The sequence below is a fragment of the Grammomys surdaster genome, unplaced genomic scaffold, assembly GCF_004785775.1.
Source record: "Grammomys surdaster isolate TR1022 unplaced genomic scaffold, NIH_TR_1.0 126271, whole genome shotgun sequence".
NCBI classification, from domain to species: Eukaryota; Metazoa; Chordata; class Mammalia; order Rodentia; family Muridae; genus Grammomys; species Grammomys surdaster.
In genome coordinates this window covers 6,335,782-6,356,881 of record NW_021621071.1, presented here as the reverse complement: position 1 = coordinate 6,356,881, position 21,100 = coordinate 6,335,782, and the positions used below count along the sequence as shown (strand labels likewise).

The 21,100-nt window shown below is 38.3% G+C and overlaps 1 protein-coding gene across 5 annotated transcripts in view; it reads left to right on the top strand.

Moving 5' to 3' along the window:
* Positions 1 to 21,100, top strand: part of Cnot2 (CCR4-NOT transcription complex subunit 2) — a 94,078-nt gene that overhangs the window by 11,701 nt on the left and 61,277 nt on the right. For 3 of the 5 annotated variants that reach the window (XM_028759063.1, XM_028759061.1, XM_028759060.1), the window contains exon 2: positions 20,378 to 20,520. In XM_028759063.1, the coding sequence (XP_028614896.1) occupies positions 20,473 to 20,520 (48 nt within the window). In that variant the 5' untranslated portion in view covers positions 20,378 to 20,472. The remainder of the gene's footprint in view (positions 1 to 20,377; positions 20,521 to 21,100) is intronic. The other 2 variants (XM_028759062.1, XM_028759059.1) reach the window with 1 other exon arrangement.

The following is a 21,100-nucleotide window of genomic DNA, read 5'->3' as shown; positions in this document are numbered from 1 at the left end:
GCTGGGCTTCTGACGTGCTTGGATTTTATGTTTTGGAATGCTGACATAGACTTGAGCAACTGAGCAGCTTTTTAAATTTTATTTATTTATTTTTTTATTTTTTATTTATTTATTTATTTTTATTTTCCGAGACAGGGTTTCTCTGTGTAGCCCTGGCTGTCCTGGAACTCACTCTGTAGACCAGGCTGGCCTCGATCTCAGAAATCCACCTGCCTCTGCCTCCCAAGTTCTGGGATTAAAGGCGTGCACCACCACTGCCCGGTGCAACTGAGCATCTTTTATTGGGCAAACCTAACATGCAGATTAGTCATTACCTTAAAGTCATTGCCTCTCAGGGTACCACCAAGGCATCCTAGGTTTAGGGACCCAAACAGTTTGTTTAGCATCATTTAGGTATTTGTAGTGCTGGGGATCAAACCAAGGGGTTTCCACGTGTGAGGCAGGTACTGTCTGTGGAGCCGTATACCACAGCCCTAAAGCAGTCATGTGTACTACAGCCTCATAAGGGCCCAAAAGTAATTTGTTGACTGTATGAAAGGCTTTTCAGCAACCTTTTTAATAGTGTCCTGATGATTTTTTTCTTTACATCAATTTTGCCAATTCATATCATACCAACTATGTATGAATTGTCTACTGAATATGGTTGCATAGAATTATCCTAAATTTTAAAATATAATTTTTAAATTCACATTTTTTAAATTTTTAAAATTCTTTTAAATTTTATAATCTGTTAAACAAATTATAGTCCTTTTCCTGCGTGTGTTCTTCAGCTTCACCAATAAGAAAATAGAATACTAATGCTAGGCTGTAATCCTAGCCCTGCTCCCTACTGAGCACCATTATGGTTCAGGAGAGGGAGTTAAACCATATTAAACAGCACACAAATATACAGTTAAATACAGAAACACTGTTCCAACATTGCTCAAGTGGTTTTAATGGGAAAACTTAACTTGATAGAAGTTTCAAGAAAAATTTTGAGTAATTTGCTGTATCAACTATTAATGTAAAATGTAGTGAAGACACTAGATGGTAAAATCAGAATCTGGTTTTCATTATTAAGCTTAGGGTTTTTGGAGGGCTTCAAAGCCAGTTTGATACCTGCTTATATTTGGAATGAGTGGCTTTGCTTTGTTAGGAGTGGGTCAAAGCCAAGTGACTTAACTTTGTGTTACTAGTTCATTAATTCATTTGGTAAATATTATTTTAACTCCTTTTCTGTGTCAGGTACTGTTCTAACAGAATATAAGTGTGCACAGCATAGACTGTGGTGGTTGGTGATCACATTATGAAGCAAATTAAATCAAAGGTATATGGAGGATGCACTGGTCTGTGAGTAGGGAAGCCTGTGGTGAAGGAATGGTTCTGTATTTATCCAAGTGCATGACCTTTTAGGAAGGGACAGCAACAAAGAACAGATAACCCTACCACAGGAGTATTCTAGATGTCTTACCATTTAAAAAATAACAAGACTGAAGTGTAGTAAGAAAGGAAGAGATTAGATTAGATAGTACTGGGAAACTGGAGACAAATCGAATGAAAGACCTGTAAGCCACCAGAGACCTTGGCTCTCTATGGGTAAATAATCTTACACCTCCTCTCTATAGTTACTCTACAGAGTTAGTTGAAGTCTCACTTTCACAGTTAGCTAAGGATTGTACTGGAACTAGCAGAAATACTCTTCAACTTTTAATGGGGTTTTGTATTAGCAAATCTAAGTTGAAAATACTAAGTCAAAAATGCATTTAAGACACTATCTCGTGAGCATCCTCATTTAGCAGTAGACTAGTTCTCTGCCACATAGAGCTATTTAGTGTTGGGATGCCATGACTGGCTGGGAACTGCCCCTGGGCTGCTGCCAGAGAACACTGTAGCACAACATGTTGTCTAGGAAAAGATTAAAATTCAGATTTTGGAGCATGTCTTTTGCTTTAATGTGTATCAGTTTTAGATCATTGTAAAGTAAAAAGAAACTGTACAATAGAAATGGTTCAAGATTGTGTGTGTGTGTATGTGTAACATTTCAGAGTCCACACCTGACTCATACTGAGAAATTACAGGTTAGTAAAGGAACTAGGTGATTAAATTAAAATTTAAACTAAGAGTACTAAGAAATTAAGAGAAAGCAATTTAGTGCTGATTTCTGTCAAAGTTATCATTCTAAAGCTTTTTTTAAAAGGAAGTTAATGTTATATAAGGATTTTAGTAAGATGTCTTTATACGAATTCTTTCTCTTTTAAAAGCTCATTGCTTCTAATTCATAATCCATAGGAACTGATAGTTTTTAGCTTTATATTAAAAATTTTAAGGGAGTTTATATATTATATCAAGTACTATTTAAATGATCTTTCTGTGTTCTTACACATTTATATACATGTGTAAATATCACTGTTCAAATATTTTACATTTCTGTCACTTCTTAAGTTGAGTGATTCTAGTCAGTATTCATCTTATTTATTTATTTATTTATTTAAGAAAAAAAGGTTTAGATCTTTAATGCAAGTACTAATATCGCACAAATAGTATAAAAGCCCTGACCCGCACCAAATTTTAATGATTCTTACCAATTAACACTAGTCCCAAAACTGAGCTGGTATATGATTTTGCTTGACTTTCATCTGAAAATCAAATTTCAAAAAATCAGCAATAGGCCTGTCATACATGTATACTAACACCAAGTCTTGGGTCTCAGTGGAAAAACATTGAAACAGATGGCTATAAGCTAATGTAAACAGGCAGCTTTTGTGGAAATTTACAAGCCTGAGTAGTCATAGACCTTGTAAATAGGTAGCCTGGACAGACAATACCAACTTAGATAAGGACAAGCGAGTCATAGGCAGAGTCATAGTGACTTGTCCCCAGCCGATACCCGGTTCTGAAGATATCTGTATTCCCCCTGAACACCCACACTCCATTGTCATCCCCTTCCCCACATCCTGCCTTTCTGTGTTTATAACCCCTGTGTGAATGAATTACGATTTGAGAAAAAATAAATTATATTAAAAAAAAATATAATTGATGGATGATTCAGGAGATGCGACTTGGATCATGTGACAGTCCTTGACAGTAATTCACTATGGGGAAGCAGAGAAAGGACCCTAGTCCCATCACTTAGAACACAGACAGCGTGATTTATCTTCTCATGATGACAGGAACCTGGTAAGTTCCTCAGTTATGATGGGGTAAAAAAGAACCAGAAAGCCATTGATTTGCAGCAAGCTAGAAGCTAGGTTAAAGGAATGACTTAAGAGTTTCTTTGTGATGGCTTCCTCTGCTTTGGCAAATGTTCACTATAAGCAGCTGGTGACAGGGAGCAGGGTCTTGGACAAGGGACAGGCCTTGATGTCATTGTGTGTTATATGGCAAAAACCCTGCCCTGAGGGTTCAATTTTAGACATTTTGATAAAACCTCACTCTATATTGAATACCCTAAATTATATCTTTACAATCTCATGATGCTTTACTTAAATACAAAAATTACAACATGTAGGTTAAGAATTAAAATGAGAATTACAGAGACCCAAAGTTCTCTGCAGGTCTTTTGGGTTCGTGGCATTACACATGAAGACTGTAAACAACAAAGGAGCTTTATTTAGACCTGGAACTCCAGAGGTGGAATGTCTCTGATACTTGTCTTATGACTGGTCAACTTTTACAATGTGAACTTCTCAGTATTCATTTATAACGTAGGAAATCATCACTAATTTGCTTTCTGTTGGGAATTTTTTTTTTTTTTAAAAGAGGCTTCAGATGGATGACGTTGTAGCTGATATATTCTTTCATGTCTTACTTTTTGCTTAATAAGCCTTTTTTTAAATTATTATTATTCTGTGTTGTACTTACTCAATGTTGGATTGTATTTTGTTAGTACTGTTTTAACTGATCCCTGAAATGCTTTTCAAATGAGTTTCTGTTTGGAACAGTAAATAATGGTCCTTTTTTCATGACTGAGCTACTTTAAAGAAAAGTCAGAAGTACGTTAAAATATCTAGGGTTTGTGTTACTACACTTAACAGTTATGCATAGGTTAGGAGAAGGTATCTGTCCATCAAACATGTACAAGGTTTATAGCATAGTTGTAGTCACACAAAGATAGTTTTTCCTCCCACAAGATTACTTTTGCATGGTTTTCTAAAATAACTTGAATATAAATGTGAAGGTTTATATTAGCCATCCATTCTGTTTTACTGTAACCTTATGCTAGTATGTTTTGATTAGGTGCTACAAGCTTGAAAACTGAAAATGAAAATTTTCCAACTTCATTCTTTTTCTAGATTGTTTTGATCAGTATATGTCTTTTGACGTTTCATTTGACTCTTAAGATTAGCTTGTCTGGGGGCTGGAGAGATGGCTCAGTGGTTAAGAGCACTGACTGCACTTCCAGAGGTCCTGAGTTCAAATCCCAGCAACCACATGGTGGCTTACAACCATCTGCAATGAGATCTGATGCCCTCTTCTGGTGTGTCTGAAGACAGCTACAGTGTATTCATAATAAATAAATAAATCTTTAAAAAAAAAAAAAAAAAAAAAAAAAGATTAGCTTGTCTGCTTTTGCTGAGAAGCCAGCTGGAATGCTGTTGTGCCATTTGTAGATCATTGGGGTGGATGGCTACTTCTCGCCTTTAGACTTGGATGACTTTCTTTGATAGAGTTCTTCAGTTTCTTTCCGTTATTTTTTTGCAGTTTTCAGAGTATAATTTTTGTGCATTAAATTTAAGTATTTTAATTTCTGATGCTTGGGAAATGGAATTGCTTTCTTTGGGTTCGTTATTGCTGTGTGACAGTGTGATTCTTATATATTGGTTTATATGCCTTGTGCCCCATCGAGCTCCCTCATTTAAGCCCCTTGTTAAGTTAAAGATGATGAAAATCCACGCTGCTATGAAACTGCTATAAAATCGTTATTCTCGTGAGCACCTTAGGGTCTTTTGTAGATCCAGTAATGCTATCTGTAACTAGAGGTTATGACCTCCTCTCCAGAGTAAGCACTTAGTATTTCATCTTGTTGTCTATGATCCTGTCCAGGTTCTTCAGTACAGGGTGGAATGTAAGTGGCAAGAGAGGACAGCCTTCTCTCTCTCCATCCTGGTCTGAGAAGGAAAACATTCCATATTTCACCATTCATTATGCTTCTGATCATGCTTTCGTTTTAAACCATAACTCTAAAGAAGCATGGCATTTGTTTGTGTGGCCACACCTGTGCCTCCAGGCTCACGTGCAGATTAGAGGACAACTTGCAGGGCCCCTTTCTCCTGCCATAGGGAGCCTGCCAGACTTGGCTCCTCAGGCTTAGTGGGAAGCACACCCCCCTTCCTTCATAAGTACTTGTTACTTATTCAAGGATGTCCCTTTTGGATGGAAATCTTTTGTTGTTGGTTTGGTTTTAGATCTGGTTTTGATTTACAAACTGGATCTTGCAGTATCCACCCAGGGTGTACTCTTCACCTGGTCTTTGCTTCACCAGTGGTAGGATTACAGTTCTATATCCTTTGATGAGTGTGTGAGTTTTGTACTTTATTTAAAAGAGTACATTAAATAATTGCTTAGTATTTAATTGCTTAATATTGTATGTTGTTGAGCAAGTCCTGTTTCTGGGATAACCCCATCTAGTTTGTTGTTCACATTCGAATCGCAGTTGTGGTTTCCTTCCTGGTGATGCTAGCAGTGGTTGTGACTAGGTAGTGATGCTAGTGAGAAGGCTTCTGGGTAGTTCTTTGACTTGAATAGTTTATGAAGTGATACTAAATTTTTTCTTTTATCACTCAAGCCTTCCAGGCGTGTACCTTCCCTGTTGAAATTTTCTGTTGTTAATACAGTCTCTTTACTTGTCATGGGTCTAGTTTTTTTTTTTTTTAGACAGGGTTTCTCTGTGTAGCCCTGGCTGTCCTGGAACTTACTCTGAAGACCAGGCTGGCCTCGAACTCAGAAATCCACCTGCCTCTGCTTCCCAAGTGCTGGGATTAAAGGTGTGCTCCACCACTGCCCGTCGTGGGTCTAGTTTTGATTGTCTTATTTTTTCTGTCAATTTTGATAGCCTGGTGTTTTAGGAATTTGTCCATTTCTTGGGTTTCATAGTTGGCTAGCATGAGCTCCTTTCTTTACCATTCTCTTGTCAACTCTATGCTTCTTTTTTTCTTTGTTTTAAAAAAATCAAATGTTGAATTAGGTGTTTGTTTGCTTATTTGTTTGGTAGTACTGGAGATTTGAACGTGGGGATTGAATCTTGCTTGGTCTTCATACATGCTGGGCAAACATTCCATTATGAAGGCTCTATCTTCAGCCTTCTCTTACTTTTAGGTTTCATTCAGTTGCTCAGAGTGACCATGAGCTCACTGCCTAGTCTAGAAAGGCCTTTAATTTTCATCAAAACTGTAGTCAGAGTCGTCTTCAAGGAAACTTCTCTTTGTAATAGACAGAGACCTCCACAGAAAGGCACAGTTAGTCACAGTGGAAAGCCCTGAGTCCAGTCCCAGTGGACACACCTGAACACTCCCTCACCTAAGGCTCAGGGAACCCTGTAGAAGGTGGGGCAGAAAGACTGGAAGAGCTTTCTTCCAGTGGGGTTGTGTCTCCCGCCCAGTAAGGTTGAAGCTACATGCTTCACTCACCAACATGACTGCCTGCACATGAGGTGAGTAAGGGCAGCAATAATAGACATGTAACATGCATGGCAGAAAGGTCCAGGAAGCCTCAGCCAGACACAGAACTACAGGTAACTAAGGAATGCTGAGAAAGTCTTCTTCAGGAAGAGCACACTAATTGGCTCCCAATACCAGATGGTCGGCCATTGAAAACATACATGTGAGTAGTGTTATATAGACTGAGCAGGTTGTGTTTAGGAATATTTGTGTGTATATATACATACACATGTATGTGCATAGTAAGCAGTGAATGAAAGGAGAGGCCATGAATTTGAAGGAGCAAGGAGGGAGTCTGTTGGAATGTTGGAGGGATGAAAGGAAGGGAAAGTGTTTGTAATTATATTACAGTGTGACAAAATGAGAAAAATAAGGAAACTTCTATCCGAAAAGCAACCACTAAGCCTGGCTTAAGATCTTTTTGAAAGATAATTATTTGATGGGGTCTTGTCATCCATCATTCCTAAGTCTTTAATGGTTCTCCTGAATTACTGACCATATTTATGATGGTTACATGGAATTCTCTGTTGAGTTTGACGCCGGGCTGCTTCTTACCTTGTGTAGTATTCTCTATGCGTTTGTAGTCTGTGGAGAGCCAGCTATTTAGGATATGGCAGTATCTCTGCACACACTGCTCCTCCCTCTTTCTGGGCTTTTCTCTGCTTTAATGGCTTTGCTGTGCTATTTCAATGGAATGTTAGATACTTTGTGTTGGAAAGAATTTGATGTCATACTCTGGAGGATGAAGATATTGGTGTGGTTATCCTAAGATGACAGGGATTTCTTTCAACAGTGTAATCTGTGTATCTTTCACTTATAGGTCTGTTAAATTTCTTGGTATCATACCCAGGTATCCATCTTCACTAGTTGTGCTAATTATGCTGTTGGTTTTGATGGTTCTCTGGAGGTATGTATTGTCTGTCTGATTGAAATTTAGCCCCTGGGATGGGCATTTTCTTTTTACCCCTGCCTAGTCTTTGGTGTTTATTCTGAACCCAAGAAGGCTCTTACTGGCTATCCTTCTTTATAGTAAACCAGCTGTCCTTTAGGTCCCACCAAGCTGTGTTTTTGAATGTACTGTAGGCTTGAACTTCCCCTACACTTTCCAGATGAGTTTATTTCCTGTGAAGATAATTTCAAAGTTCTCTGCTTTTCTAGAATCTGAACCACTATACAAGCTTATGCCTATCTGGCTTATATATGTGAAACCTCTATGTTGTGATTGGGGGTGGGTTGAAGGCAGGTGGTGTGTGTGTAAAGACAAGCCTCTTCACAGATGTCAAGGCCAAGATGGTGTAGAGGCAGGCATAAGAAATTCTGTCCATCTCTTTTTGGGGAAGTATAAAATAGAATTACACATATCCCTTCATAGCTTCAAATGAGTGAGGCTCAAACTATGGTTTATTTATCAGGCTCTGCAAAATTACTGGGGGATTACTCCTAATCTAATTCTCTAAAACTACTCTGGCTACCTCCCCAGCTGTGCTCCCCAAATACTTGCTGTTTGAATCTTTTTAGGTTATTTCTGCTCCAGCAGTCTCTGGGGAGGCATTTTACTCTGGCCCGTGATATTGGCCAGTCTAGACTAATGGAGACCTCTTGTTCTTTCCTCTCCTCCTCTTCCTCTCACCTGTAGTCCCTACCTCTAGTCTCCCCAGTAATCAGATGTAGCCATTTTTATTTAACCAATAGTTTTAAATTTGGGAGCAAGGTTTGCACAACAAAAGCTTGTGTTTGCACAACAAAAGCTTGCCTTGCTGTTACCAGATCTTGGAGTACCGATTTAGCATTTGAATACATACCAGCAACGGACCAACCTCCTATAGTCTACTTTGTAGACTGTAGATGGGGGGAGTGAGCTCTTCTCTTTCTACCCTTAGTAGATCTTGGTCAACTGCAGAGAGAGGGAGAGGGATTGGTCCAAACTAAGATTCTTACCTTATTAACAGAGATTTAGTAGATGATCTGCAGTAATTATGTGGCTAGTTTCTTTTGCTATATTCATTAGAATGATCTTGAGAGAACTATTTCTTTTTCTTTAAAACATTTTTGAATAATGACTTTTTTCCATTAATGGAAATTTAAATACTAAATGAGCCTATTTTGTTTAATTTTATATGCAGACATTCTGCTGATCTTTTTCGTGTATATGTTCCATAGGTGTATTTATTTGTATTTGAATTTTTCATCGTCATTTAGTGTCTTTGATTTGGTGTAATAGTGATAAAAATGAGGTATTTCCACCTTAGATGTTTTCTGGGATACATTGTGTCTTTAAATATTTTATACACTGGTGAAACTACCTGAGCCTTGGATGGTAGTGGTTGTTGTTGGTTTTTTTTTTTTTTTCAGTCAGTTAAATAATTCTAGCAGATGCAAGGCTATTCAAACTCTTATCAGTGAATTTAAAAGACAAGGTTATTTCATTTAAATTGTCTATTTGTAAGAGTTCTTGTATTTCTTATCATCCTTTTTGGTGCCTGGGGGCTTAGGAGTCTGGCGTTATCTGCATTCCTGATATTGGTAATTCTGACTTGTTAGTCGGCTTGATATTGGTAATTCTGACTTGTTAGTCGGCTTCAGGTGGTAAGCTCAAGATGCTGTTTTCTTCATAGTTTAATTTGTTTTAATTTAGTGTCTTCCCCCTCCCACCCATCTTCATCATTTCATCTTCTCTTGCTTTGGATGCATTTTGCTCTCTTAGTAGTTTTAGGAGGTGTAATTTTTGATGGTTGGCTTGATCTGCCTTTTAAATATAAGGACTTAAAATTGTACATTTCCACAAAGTACTAGTTTACCTGCATTTCGCATTTTTTTATGGTTTTAATTATTGATCTGTTTATTCTGTCTTTCATTATGACTTATCCTCCATGTCCCTAGGTATATTTCTTTGGGCTTTCAGAGATTGCTCTAGGAAATACTTGGCTTTTGGAAGTTAGTTTACTAAAGCTGTGCATTCATCAGAAGACGTCCTTGGTACAAATTCAGTTCTTTAAAATTTATCATTAAAAAAATAATATACATTAGTGTGATCAGAATTTCTGCGGGGGGGGGGGGCATTGTGATCGCCCTGGGAATTGCAGATGACTGACACATTGGTGCCTAGACCAATGGGGAGCACGTGCTTAGCTGGAGGAGAGCAGACGCTGACCCAAGGGTTCATTGTTGTAGCCTGCATACCGCCATACAAACAGCTTTCCCTCAGAGCTTTGTTCAGTCCACGTGGTTGACAGTCTTATTTGGATTTGTTCTTTATCAGAAGGCCTCCGCATGTAAGTAATCTTAAGGTTTTGATTGATATCTAGTGACCTTAAGGACAATTCAGAATGTCACTTCTCCCGGGTCAGAGGTATGACTCAGATTTCACTCTTCTGTATGTAGTACTAAGAGTCAGTCCTTGGTTTTACCAGCTGATGCTTCCACGCTTGCCAATGTCTAACTAGCCACCTGACATGACCGTGGCTGTTTAGTTGAGTGGTAGAAAGAACACTTACTATGCCCACAGTCTCAGCAAGTGTGTATGCATACACAGATAAACACACTTTCTTCTTTGTAGTTTATAGTGTTCTTTAAATATTTATCTTGCACATGTAGTGTGGTTTTTCTTTCCTATTTCTGATTTCTGTTTATGTGGCCTGTTGCAACTGAGATGAGTATTGAATAATCAATTGTAAAGTTGTATGTGTTAGTTTCTACTTTCAGGATTACTATTTTAGTTAGCTTGAAGCTCTCTTGTTAGTTACGTAGAAGACTTGGGCTCAGTTGTGAGGTACTTGAGGACCTGAATTTGATCCCCAAACCCCACAGTGTTTTGTTTTTTAAAGCCAGGTGGAGTGATGCAGGTTTGTAATCTCAGTGCTGGAGATGAGTGCGTGTCTGGGGCTGCTGGTTGGTCAGCCAGTCTAGCTTGTCTCTTGAGTTTTAGGCTGGAGACCTCATTCATTCCTCCTAAACAGGGAAGTATTGTCTTTCTTGCTCAAAGATGATACAGTCTGGATTTTGAGCCAGAAATCTCTGATTTTACCTGGCTGCCAGTAGTTATATATTATTTATTTTTTTAGAGCTTTAAAACAAGATGTTTAAGCTGATTATGTTCTGAGAGTTATCCCCCAGTTGTCTTATTGTAAAGATTTTTGGTTCTTGAATGGGTCTTGGGTAAAACATGCAGACTCTTTTCATATGTGCAAGATAAATATGCTTCTGAAAGTTCTATTATATTAGAATATTGGTTTAAAAATAGTGATTGTATATTCAGTGGTGTGCTTATTACCACAAAGTTGAATGAAACATCATAATGTTTATATTAATACTGGTGTAAGTGATAGTTTGAGATTTGAAGCAACTGAACTGATTGGATATATCTGAGTTTCAGTGGTGAAAAAAAAGTGGCAGGTGAAGACAGTTGTTAGGACTGTGGGCTTGTTACCTGTGTTTCAATTAAGTAAATACCACATTCAATTACTGCAGTAGGAGAATAAAGGTGTAATTTCTCCTTTGCCTCTTAATAAGTCAGTTACTGACAAGGAAGGCAGGATTACTCGTGGATTTTATTGGTTATTTATTCTTAAATGATACAGGGAAAGTAGAAGAAAGGAACAACCATAGCATCACAAGGTCAAAGAGTTTGGGGGAATGATCTTTTGTGGCCAGGAAGCTGTTAAAATATGGAGGAAAGAAAAGTGGAGTCTAGTGTCTAAACCTTTAAGGTATTCCTTTAAGGTTTAAAATGGGAAAACCTGAAAGATGTGAGTCATAGAAAATCTGGTCATTGCAGAAAGCCTGCTCTGCTCCTACGTCAGAATATTAACGACAGTAAAAAGATTTTCAGTAACCAAATTTTAAAATTAACTTTCTCATTGTTGTTCTTATTCTTGCCATATAAAATGTTAATATTGCATTCTTTTTAAGGAAAATAGTGTTTGATGCAGTTGAGGTCAGTAAAGCATTCGGTGTAATTTGTGGTTCATTAATTCAGTGAAGTATGTATGTACCCTGTGATGTTGTAGGTTCTTGAGAGAGAGCGGTAAGCGCAGTAGACAGAGCCTTTGTGAGGGACTTAGATAGTAAGTTATGCAGACAAGACAACTGGACAAATCTCAGACATTGAGTGGTCAGGGAAGGCCTTTGTGAAGACAGACAACCAAGGAGACATGTCAGTGTGAGGAAGGTGCTTGGCATTGGAAAACTGAGCTGAGATCGTTGGAACAGCAACAATTGCAGAGACCCAGAGTTAAAAACTGCCATGGAGGAGGTTGTGCCAAGGATGATGCGCCTTTTCTTCCTCCCTGTCCCTTCTCTCCCTCCTCCTTCTTGCTTTCTTCTCCATATATCTTCCATATATCAGTGTATCTGCCTACACTCTTTTTTTTTTGTTGTTGTTTTGTTTTTTTTTCGAGACAGGGTTTCTCTGTGTAGTCCTGGCTGTCCTGGAACTCACTCTGTAGACCAGGCTGGCCTCGAACTCAGAAATCTACCTGCCTCTGCCTCCTCAGTGCTAAGATTAAAGGCGTGGGCCACCACTGCCTGGCCTGCCTACACTCTTAACTCTGTTCTCTCACCATCACTACACTTAACTCTGGTTTAATAGACCTCTGTCTACACTGTTCTTTCATTCCTGAGCTGCCTGTGTCTGAGGGATCTAAGCCTCACATGCTTCCTTCATTGCCTGACATTTCTGCTTATTTATTGCCTCCTCTCTCTTCATTCTCAAAAACATTTTACATCTCTTCTGCCTAAAACCTCTGACATCTTTCATGTCTGTTCCTTGAGCAGATGGCTTTTTTTTTTTTTTTTTTTTTTTTTTAGCAGAAAAGCGAGTGACCAGAGATTTGCAGTATACTTCCTTCCAATAATGTCTATTTACTTAAATTTACTCCTGCTTAACTTTCTTGTAGCAATATACCCTGTGTCTAAGTCTAGTCTCTTAGACATTCCACCCACATTTCCAGAACGTCATCTGCATTCTATCCTGCCATCGGTTTTTTTCTATGGGTATCTTACTGTTGCTGTGATAAAATGGCCAAGGGATAAATGTCCATTGGGTATGTCAGGGAGGCCTGGCGAAAGCAGCAGGCGTGGGGGCTAGAGCAGGATGCTCAGAGCTCACACCCTTTCTTACAAGCACAGAGCAGAGAGTGAACTAGAAATGAGGTGAGTCTTTGAACTTTCAAAGCCTGGCTGCAGGGACATACTCTCTCCAACAAGGCCACACCTTTCATATTCCCACAAACAATGCCACTCACTGGGAACTGACTGATTTATGAGCCCGTGGGGGACATTCTCTTTCAAAGTACCATATCCACTATATCAGACGTTGTGTGTCTTACAGTAAACTCCACTTCAGCTAGTCTTTCAGGCATTCCTTAGTTCTCTTGCTCCTTGTTTGACTTGGTGTAAAAGGTGTCTCTGTTTTTACCTCTAGTTACTCTATTGCTGCTCCTCCTCGAGCTGCTCTGTAGCACTGTTTCCGCTCCATTGTCCAACCAAAAGAAAGTGCTGCTAGAAAGTGACCGCCAAATGACTTCTGTGCAGTTAAATACATAGACTAATACTCATGCTACTTATTTATAATAAGAACTTTTAAAACCGTTGCTTTTCTTTGAACTGGTTACCCCAGTTTTAAGAATACCTACACAACTGTCTGTATTTAGTGTTGCCTGGAACCAGAACACGTGACTTTCGTCCTCATAGGACGTGAGGAAACTAGTGACACCCAGATTTCCCAGGTTGTTTAAACTTAAAGCAGCTTTAAGGAGTAGGGAGTCTACAGGGGGCTTCTCCTGAGCCTTACATTCCAGTGCATTATTTTGCAAGCATGAGATTCAGAAAGTGTTGCCATTTTGTCATTTAAAGTTCAGTCGGAAATCTTTGCTGTATTTTATTTTACTTGAGTCACAGACAATTTGAGTATCTTGAAATGCTGAGCCTGTTAAATACATAAATCTGAATGTTAGTTGACCAAAATTTCTTAAAATATTTGTGATAGAACTATATAGTCAGATTAAAAGGATAGCATCAGGAAAGCTACCACTGCAGAGATACACTAAAGTTATGAAACATTAAATTATGATAACCAGACAACAATTTGATTTAAAGGGAACATTGTTGGTTAACTTTCTCCTTTCTTTGTCAATAAAAGCAACCTTGAATTTTACATTTTAATAATTGGCCTTTGAAATCTGAATTATTAGGATATTCAGGAAAAAAAATATATGTATATATTTTTTTTCGAGACAGGGTTTCTCTGTGTAGCTAGCCCTGGCTGTCCTGGAACTCACTCTGTAGACAAGGCTGGCTTCGAACTCAGAAATCCGCCTGCCTCTGCCTCCCAAGTGCTGCCATGCGCCACCACTGCCTGGCCAGAAAATATTTTCAATGTGGCAGTTTTGCTAGTTGTTATGCTGCAACTAAAATTCAGTTTTTCTTTTTGTCTGCTGATGTTTTTGTATGTACTGTTCAGTCATCAGTTCGGATTTTGAAAATACTTATCTGTGTAATCAAACTTTTTGAGAGTTCTTGATATATACCCCATGTTAACTGTGTATGGTTAGTTTCAACTGTCAACTTGATGAAATGTAGCATCACCCGGGAGATGGGCCTCTGAGCATGTTTGTGAAGTGCCATGGGGGTGGGTGGTGGGAATCAGACTGGAGTCCTCTGAGAGAGCAGCAAAAGCTCTTAACCATGGAGCTATCTCTCCAGCCACCTCTGAACACGCTCATGTTTTAATTATGTTAATTGAGGTGAACCCACACACTGGTGGCACCTTCCCCAGGAAAGGGGACTCTGCTGTTGATTATGGATGTAAGGAGACCAGCTCTCTCAAGCCTCAGCCACGGTGACTTCCTTGCAAAGATGAATTATAACCTAGAATTGTGAGCCAAATAACCCTTTCTCTTTTAAATTGCTTTTTGTCAGGTTCTTAGCACAGCAACAGGTGATGTCTATTTTTGATGTTAAGGTGTGTACATTCTAGAATGCAGCAGAGGGATGAATCATGTTTTCATATCTGTTTTGCTTTGTGTGGTTTTTATTGGAGAATTGAGAATGTCAATGCTGAGATCTCAGTGAGCAGTGATTTGGTGGTGATGGTGTGTTCATGAAGTATGAGTGACCCTCTTTTGTTTGAGGTTATTTATTCTGTTTTTTTTTTCTTGGATGTTAAGCTCTGTCAGTTGTAAATTTTTTTCTAGCACCTTTTGTAAGGTCAGATATGTAGATGTTGCTTAAATTTGGTTTTATCATGGAATGTCTTATTTTCTTCATCTATTAAAAGTTTTGCTGGGTAGAGTATTCTGGGCTGGCATCTGTGGTCTTTTAGAGTCTGTAGACCATCTGTCCAGGCCCTTCTGGATGTTAGAGTCTCCATTGAGATGTCAGGTATTAATTCTAACAGGTCTGCCTTTTTATATTTTACTTGGCCTTTTTTCTTACAGCTTTTACTGTTCTTTGTTTAGGTTTTTTTTTTTAAAATTTTAGAAATTTCTTTTCTGGTCTAATGTACTTTGTGTTCTGTATGCTTCTTATACTTTGATATGTAGCTCCTTTGGGTTTGGGAAATTTTCTTCTATGATTTTTCTGAAAATATTTTCTCTGCTTTTGATCTGAGTTTCTTCGTCCTGTGTTTCTACTGTGTTATGTTCTGGTCTTTTCGTAGCATCCCATATATCCTGGACAGTTCTGTGCCTGGCTTTCTATTTTCAGTTCTTAAACTGATTTAGTCATTTCCTTTCACTGTTTGTGCTTTCACAGATTTTCCTTTTAAGGGATTTATTCTCTTCCTCCGTCAGGACTTCTGTCATATTCATGACGGCTCTTTTAAGATATTTGTCTTGTGCTGCAGCTGTGTTGCAGTACTCAGGGCCTGGTAGGGTTTCTGGGCTCTAGTGGAGACAGACCTACTGTCCTGGCTGTTAATTGATTGTGCTTTAGGATGGCATCTAGGAATCTGGGTTTGGGAAGATCGTAATTCTAGGTGCTAATGTCTGAACTTTGTTAGTTGGGTGCTCTGTTGTTGGGTTTCTGTTTCTTGCTCTCTGGTTCTTAGGAGAATGTGTAGACTGTATGTTTCCAGATATTTTTATGGGATCCTGTTAGGTGTGACCACTAGAGGGTTCCAGGTAAAATATGTTTCTAGGTGCAGGGAGCTGACACTTAGGAAGGGGAACAACTAGGAGGTGGAGAGGAGGGGGGGGTCACAGGAGGGAGAAAAGCAGGGTGTCAGGGTGTCCCATCAGGATCTGCTTAGTCCCCGGGGAGTGAGTGCAGAGAATGAGGAGAGTCCACAGCAGGTCTCCTCTAGAGCTGGTGCGAGAATGCAGATTGGACGTGGAGAATGGATGGGTGGGGAGGATCTGCACTTAGCCTGTCTGCTTAGAGCCTGCAGGTTCCCAGGAAGGAACGATTGGAGTTCGGAGCTGGGATAAAGCCTTGAGTAGGACGAAGAAGTTTGGGGAGCTGTGTGATCCCCTGAGACGGGGTTGGGGTTGTAGGACTCTAGCAGGGAGGATGCAGAGGCGATTTTCTGTAGCGCTAGAGATGAGATTGGAGATTCTACCTGTTTCCCTGGTCAGTGCGGCCTGTGGCTTCTTAAGGAGTTTCAGTCTGAATTCATTCCCAGAGAACAATGCATTAAAGATTTGTCCATATTGCCTAAATTAGTAGTTCCTTTTTTATTGTTGAATAGCATTTTATCGTTGAAGTCATCATTTTAGCCATGTACAAAGAATGATACCCTTATTAATATGAGTATATATGTCCTGGTTTTGATGTGAACATAAATTTCAATCTGATAAATGACTAAGGGATAGAATTAATTATGTGGTTATATAGTAAGCCACTGTTTAGGTTTTTATTGCTAAAACTGTCTTCTAAAATGGCTACTTTCGTTTCTAAAAGGTGTCTTTAGTTGAATTTTCGAGCTCTTTGATGGTAATTCTTTTCTTTCTGCTCTTAAAATGCTCTGGTAGTCAGTGGGGGCCAGCCTTCCAGGTGTGTCTTACTCTGGTCTGGGCTTTACTCCCGTCCTCCTCTCTGCTACCGCACTGAAGCCTTTGAGACTGTGACATTTCTTTCTGTCAGGAATTTTTGTCATAGTACCAGACAGACCTTGGACTGACATGTTTATTGAAAATCTAGAATATATTTAGTGATACCTGTTTTAATATCCTTGTCTAGTAATTCCACCATTTGTCTAATTACTATATTTATTTTCACTTGCTATATTTCAACTTTTTATGAGTTATAGGTTCCTGGTTTTGGTATATTTGCTGTTGGGTTCTTTTATGGTAGTTTGTCGGGTTGTTCATATATTGTTGGACTGCTTGAGGATGTAGATATGTTACTTAGAAGCAGGCTGATCTTTTCTGAGCTAGGTGTCTCCAGAGTGTTTTCCTAAAGCTTACTTAATTTGATAGTTGAGACTTAAACCTTCTTTACATTCTGAACTTGAAGCCTTATGAGCTTTGAGGATTGTTTCCTCTGTTCATGTTTTCAGAAGACTTTTCTCTAGACTGAGGCTTTTTCATATAGAGATACAAACCATCACTCAGCTTAAATCATTAAATTCCTATTAAAGGAATTCTCTGTTCAGATCCTTGGATTCTTTATTGCTGAAGCCTTGGTCTATACTTACCCTGCAGATTCTAGTTGCCTGTTTCCTCTGTGTAACTTGGAACTTGTGCAGCCTCTTGAGAACCTTGAGCTCTGGTTGGCTTCCACTCTGCCCTTCCTACAATGATCTGGGAGTACTGAGAGCTCACTCTATTGCCTGTGTTCTCTTCCTATCCTGAAATGAGAGCTAGTTTTTTGTTTTCTTTCATGGAAGATATCTCTGCTTATTAGAAGATTTCCCTGTAGTTTGGCAAACACATACTTTTATGACTTTTAACTCTTTGTAGGATGTTGTGGGAAAACAGTTTATACACCTGCTTTAGGAGCAATGACATTCTTGTTCCTGGTTGTTCCTTCTCACAGTCTTAGGGACATATGTGTAGTGTGTATTGTGGATCATTTCATTCCCTGGCTGTCAGTTATCACCACAATGCATTATTCAGTACAATATAGGGTAAAGATGGTGACATGTTCCTTTTTCATACTTGTTTAGAATATTATTAAAGTATTACTTAGCACTTACATTTTTATTCCGAATTGCCTTTTTTTGTATAATTAAGATGTGCTATTAAAGAGGTATAGCACAAAAGAATTAAAAGCTACCTTGCTTAATTTTAGGTTTTAAATACATCTTTTGATAAAATTTGCACAATATAAAAGTACTACTATATGGAATTTTACCCAAATAAAATATTTTTAAGGAGAAAAGCATTCTTATTCTATCTATATAACTAGACTCAACTTTTAGATTATTGACCTCGGTTCAGTTACATTAAAGTAAGATAGATCCTATCGTAAAACTTTTTAAATACTATTATACACTAACATTACAAACAAGATTACTGGTTAGGAGCTATATAATGAAAAAAAATTGTGACAGTCAAGCCAAATATGTGTTACACTTATTGTTATGGGACATCCAGTTCACTTCATAATTTTGTCTTTAAAATACCCTAATTCCTGACTCAAGGATATAGGTCTATGGTAGAGTGCTTGCCTAGCATTTGCAAAGCTCTGTGTTCACTGTTAAGCACAGCATAAATTAAATAATAAACACAAATGGTTTAAATGATATATAGTAATAAATATACTAATGGTTAAGTAAATTCTTTTTTTGAGAGGTATACTTCATTCCAAATGCACATGGAAATGTTTAATGTGCAGTTACAATTTTGCTCTAGAGTTGGGCATTCTGAGGTATCTCAGTCCAACATGTACCATGCATGGTCAAACTGAGTAAAACCATCGCTTCAGCAACTTGGTAATTTGATTATATGGACTCTCCACAACTTTTCAGTGACGTTAGTGACCAAGCCCGCTCAGTCAGTTAATAGGTTCTCCAGGGCAGAATCGAGGATTAAAAAGAAAAAGGACAATTAGACAACACTGTAGCATGACCCCAGCCAGTTCTGAGGGTGAGGCGGGTTTATTTTTTCTCCAGTCTGCCTGAAGCCTACTTCTTTGTTCTAGCCCAAAATCAGATTCCTGCCTGAGCTTACTTCCCTGTCCTGGCCCAATGTCAAATTCCTGCTGAGCAGCCCCCAAAGCTCTCCACATGTTAGTTTTTCATTTAAAAGTTATTCTCTTGGTGGATTGTGTCAATGTATATATATTTGTAAACCTTTGTATTTGTCCCTTTTAGTAACACTGGTTTGAGATTTTTTTTGTTGTTGTTTTTTAAATTGCCAGCCTTATTGGTTACCAGTACTTAACTGCTTTTGCAGAGGACTTGGGTTTGGTTCCTAGCATCCCTGTCACATGTCTCACATCACCTGTAACTCCAGCCCTGGGGCACCTGATACCCTGTTCCATGATCACAAACCTATTCACATACATACATGCTTATACATAATCTAAAAAGTACATAAAAATTTAAGGAGTTTGTGTATGGGGTTAATGTATATGTGTAATGTATTTAACATATGGACGCGGAAGGTGTCTTTAGGAGCCACATGACGTTTTCTCAGTTAGAGTCACTGTTACTGAACCTGGAGGTCACTGATTGGGCTGTACGGGTGGCAGGTCAGTGAGCTTCAGGGGTCTGCCTGTCTGTTCCTCTTCCACCCCCCGACTCCTACGTGGGTTCCAGGGATGGAAGCAGGTCCTGATCTACTGAGCCATCTCCATAGTCCTTACTAACCTGAATTCTAAATCAGATACTTTTAGTATCTCATCCTAATGTTCATTTCATATGATAGTAAATATATATATTTTAAAAAAAATTTGAATGCAAAGTTATAATGGATAGCAACATTATTTAGTAGCTACCTTTCTAAGAGTAAATGTTTTATACTCTTAAGGGTATTTGTACTGCAATGCATCTTATACGTTCTTTGTAGAACTACCTTTAAATCTTTGGACTTTTTGAATTTTAATATATAGTTTTGAAACAGCATGATAATTCTTATCTCAGTTTCATTTTTTAACCTGACATGTACAGTGCGTGTTATTTTGTTCATATTTACCCAGGCTGAGAAATGAGCATGATTAACCCCCCCCAAAGTGAATCCTATTGTAATGCGCATGGAATTGGGGTGCTGAAAAGCAGGCCCTCGTTGTTCTTTGTTGCAGTTATGCTTATAGAATACTTAATTGGGTTTTTAATCTAATAATTGTTTTAAAAATACCGTGTATTTCCATCTTAGAGCATGGATATAAGCTTCGTGAGTGGCAGGAATCAGTACGTAAACAGCTTACATTCCTAGCGTAGAGTGTAGGCAGTGGGGCGGGGACATCCAGGTAATGACTGAATCTGAATTAATTGGTATTTGGAGAATAACCAGAGAATATTTAAGACAAAAAAGTTTGGGGTAAGGGGGGGTGGTTTGTTGTTGTTGTTGTTTTCTTGTTATCTTTGTTTTTGTTCGCCTAAGTTTCTTCCTGTTGTATAATGTCTAGTATGTGACAGAGTAGTGGAAGAAGGTGTGAATGGATAGTTTTTATATCAGATAATTTGTACCTCAAAGCCTAGTGCTACTTTACCTAGGAGGGAGGATGGGACAGGGTCTTAAGACAGTTGCTTTTTGGTTTTTTTTTCTTTGTATTTTGTGTGCTACGTTGAATGTTTTTGATAATGTTATATATATTTACATGTTAGTAATTTTGATGGCTTTTGGATAATTCCACTCTAGAGGGAGAACTGGTGGGCGGTCCTTCCTGTGACACGACCCTTGAGTGACAGTTCTATTTGATTGCCTCCAGTACTGTGAGGAAAGGACACGACTCTATGGTGAGGACTGATGGACATACATTATCTGAGAAAAGAAACTACCAGGTAAGATTGTTTTCCTTCCCTTTCTCCATTTGTCGTAAGTGCATTGAACTGTTTTAACATAATATAGAATTGGAATTAACCAATTACAATAATACAGCCTCCTGAAAATTTGTGGTATTATAAGTTTAAATATTACATAATAGAATTGACAGCTTGAAATAATTGTTAATATTTTACAAAATGACACGTGTTTATAATTGTATATTTTTTAGTACCAGAATAATTTTCTGACATATATGACAAAATTTCAGATTATCTGATATAAAATAAATGATTTTTGGCTGGATTCAAAGGCAGTAGTTCATAAAGTATTTTACGCATATTTCTGAAAGAATGATATGTAAGTTTTGGGTTATATTTTGTATAACAGAGTATTAGAGAAATGTAGGTAGCATGGATAGGCTATAGAAGAATAGTGAAATCTAGGAATATACGATGACCCAGATCCTGTTTAATTATGTCACTAATATGCTGTCCTTACAACATCAGATTCCTGTTTTGTTCCTTACTTAACACTATCCATTCTTAATATAATTATGTAGGGATGCTCAAAAGATAGTAGAAGTCTGCCATTCCTGTT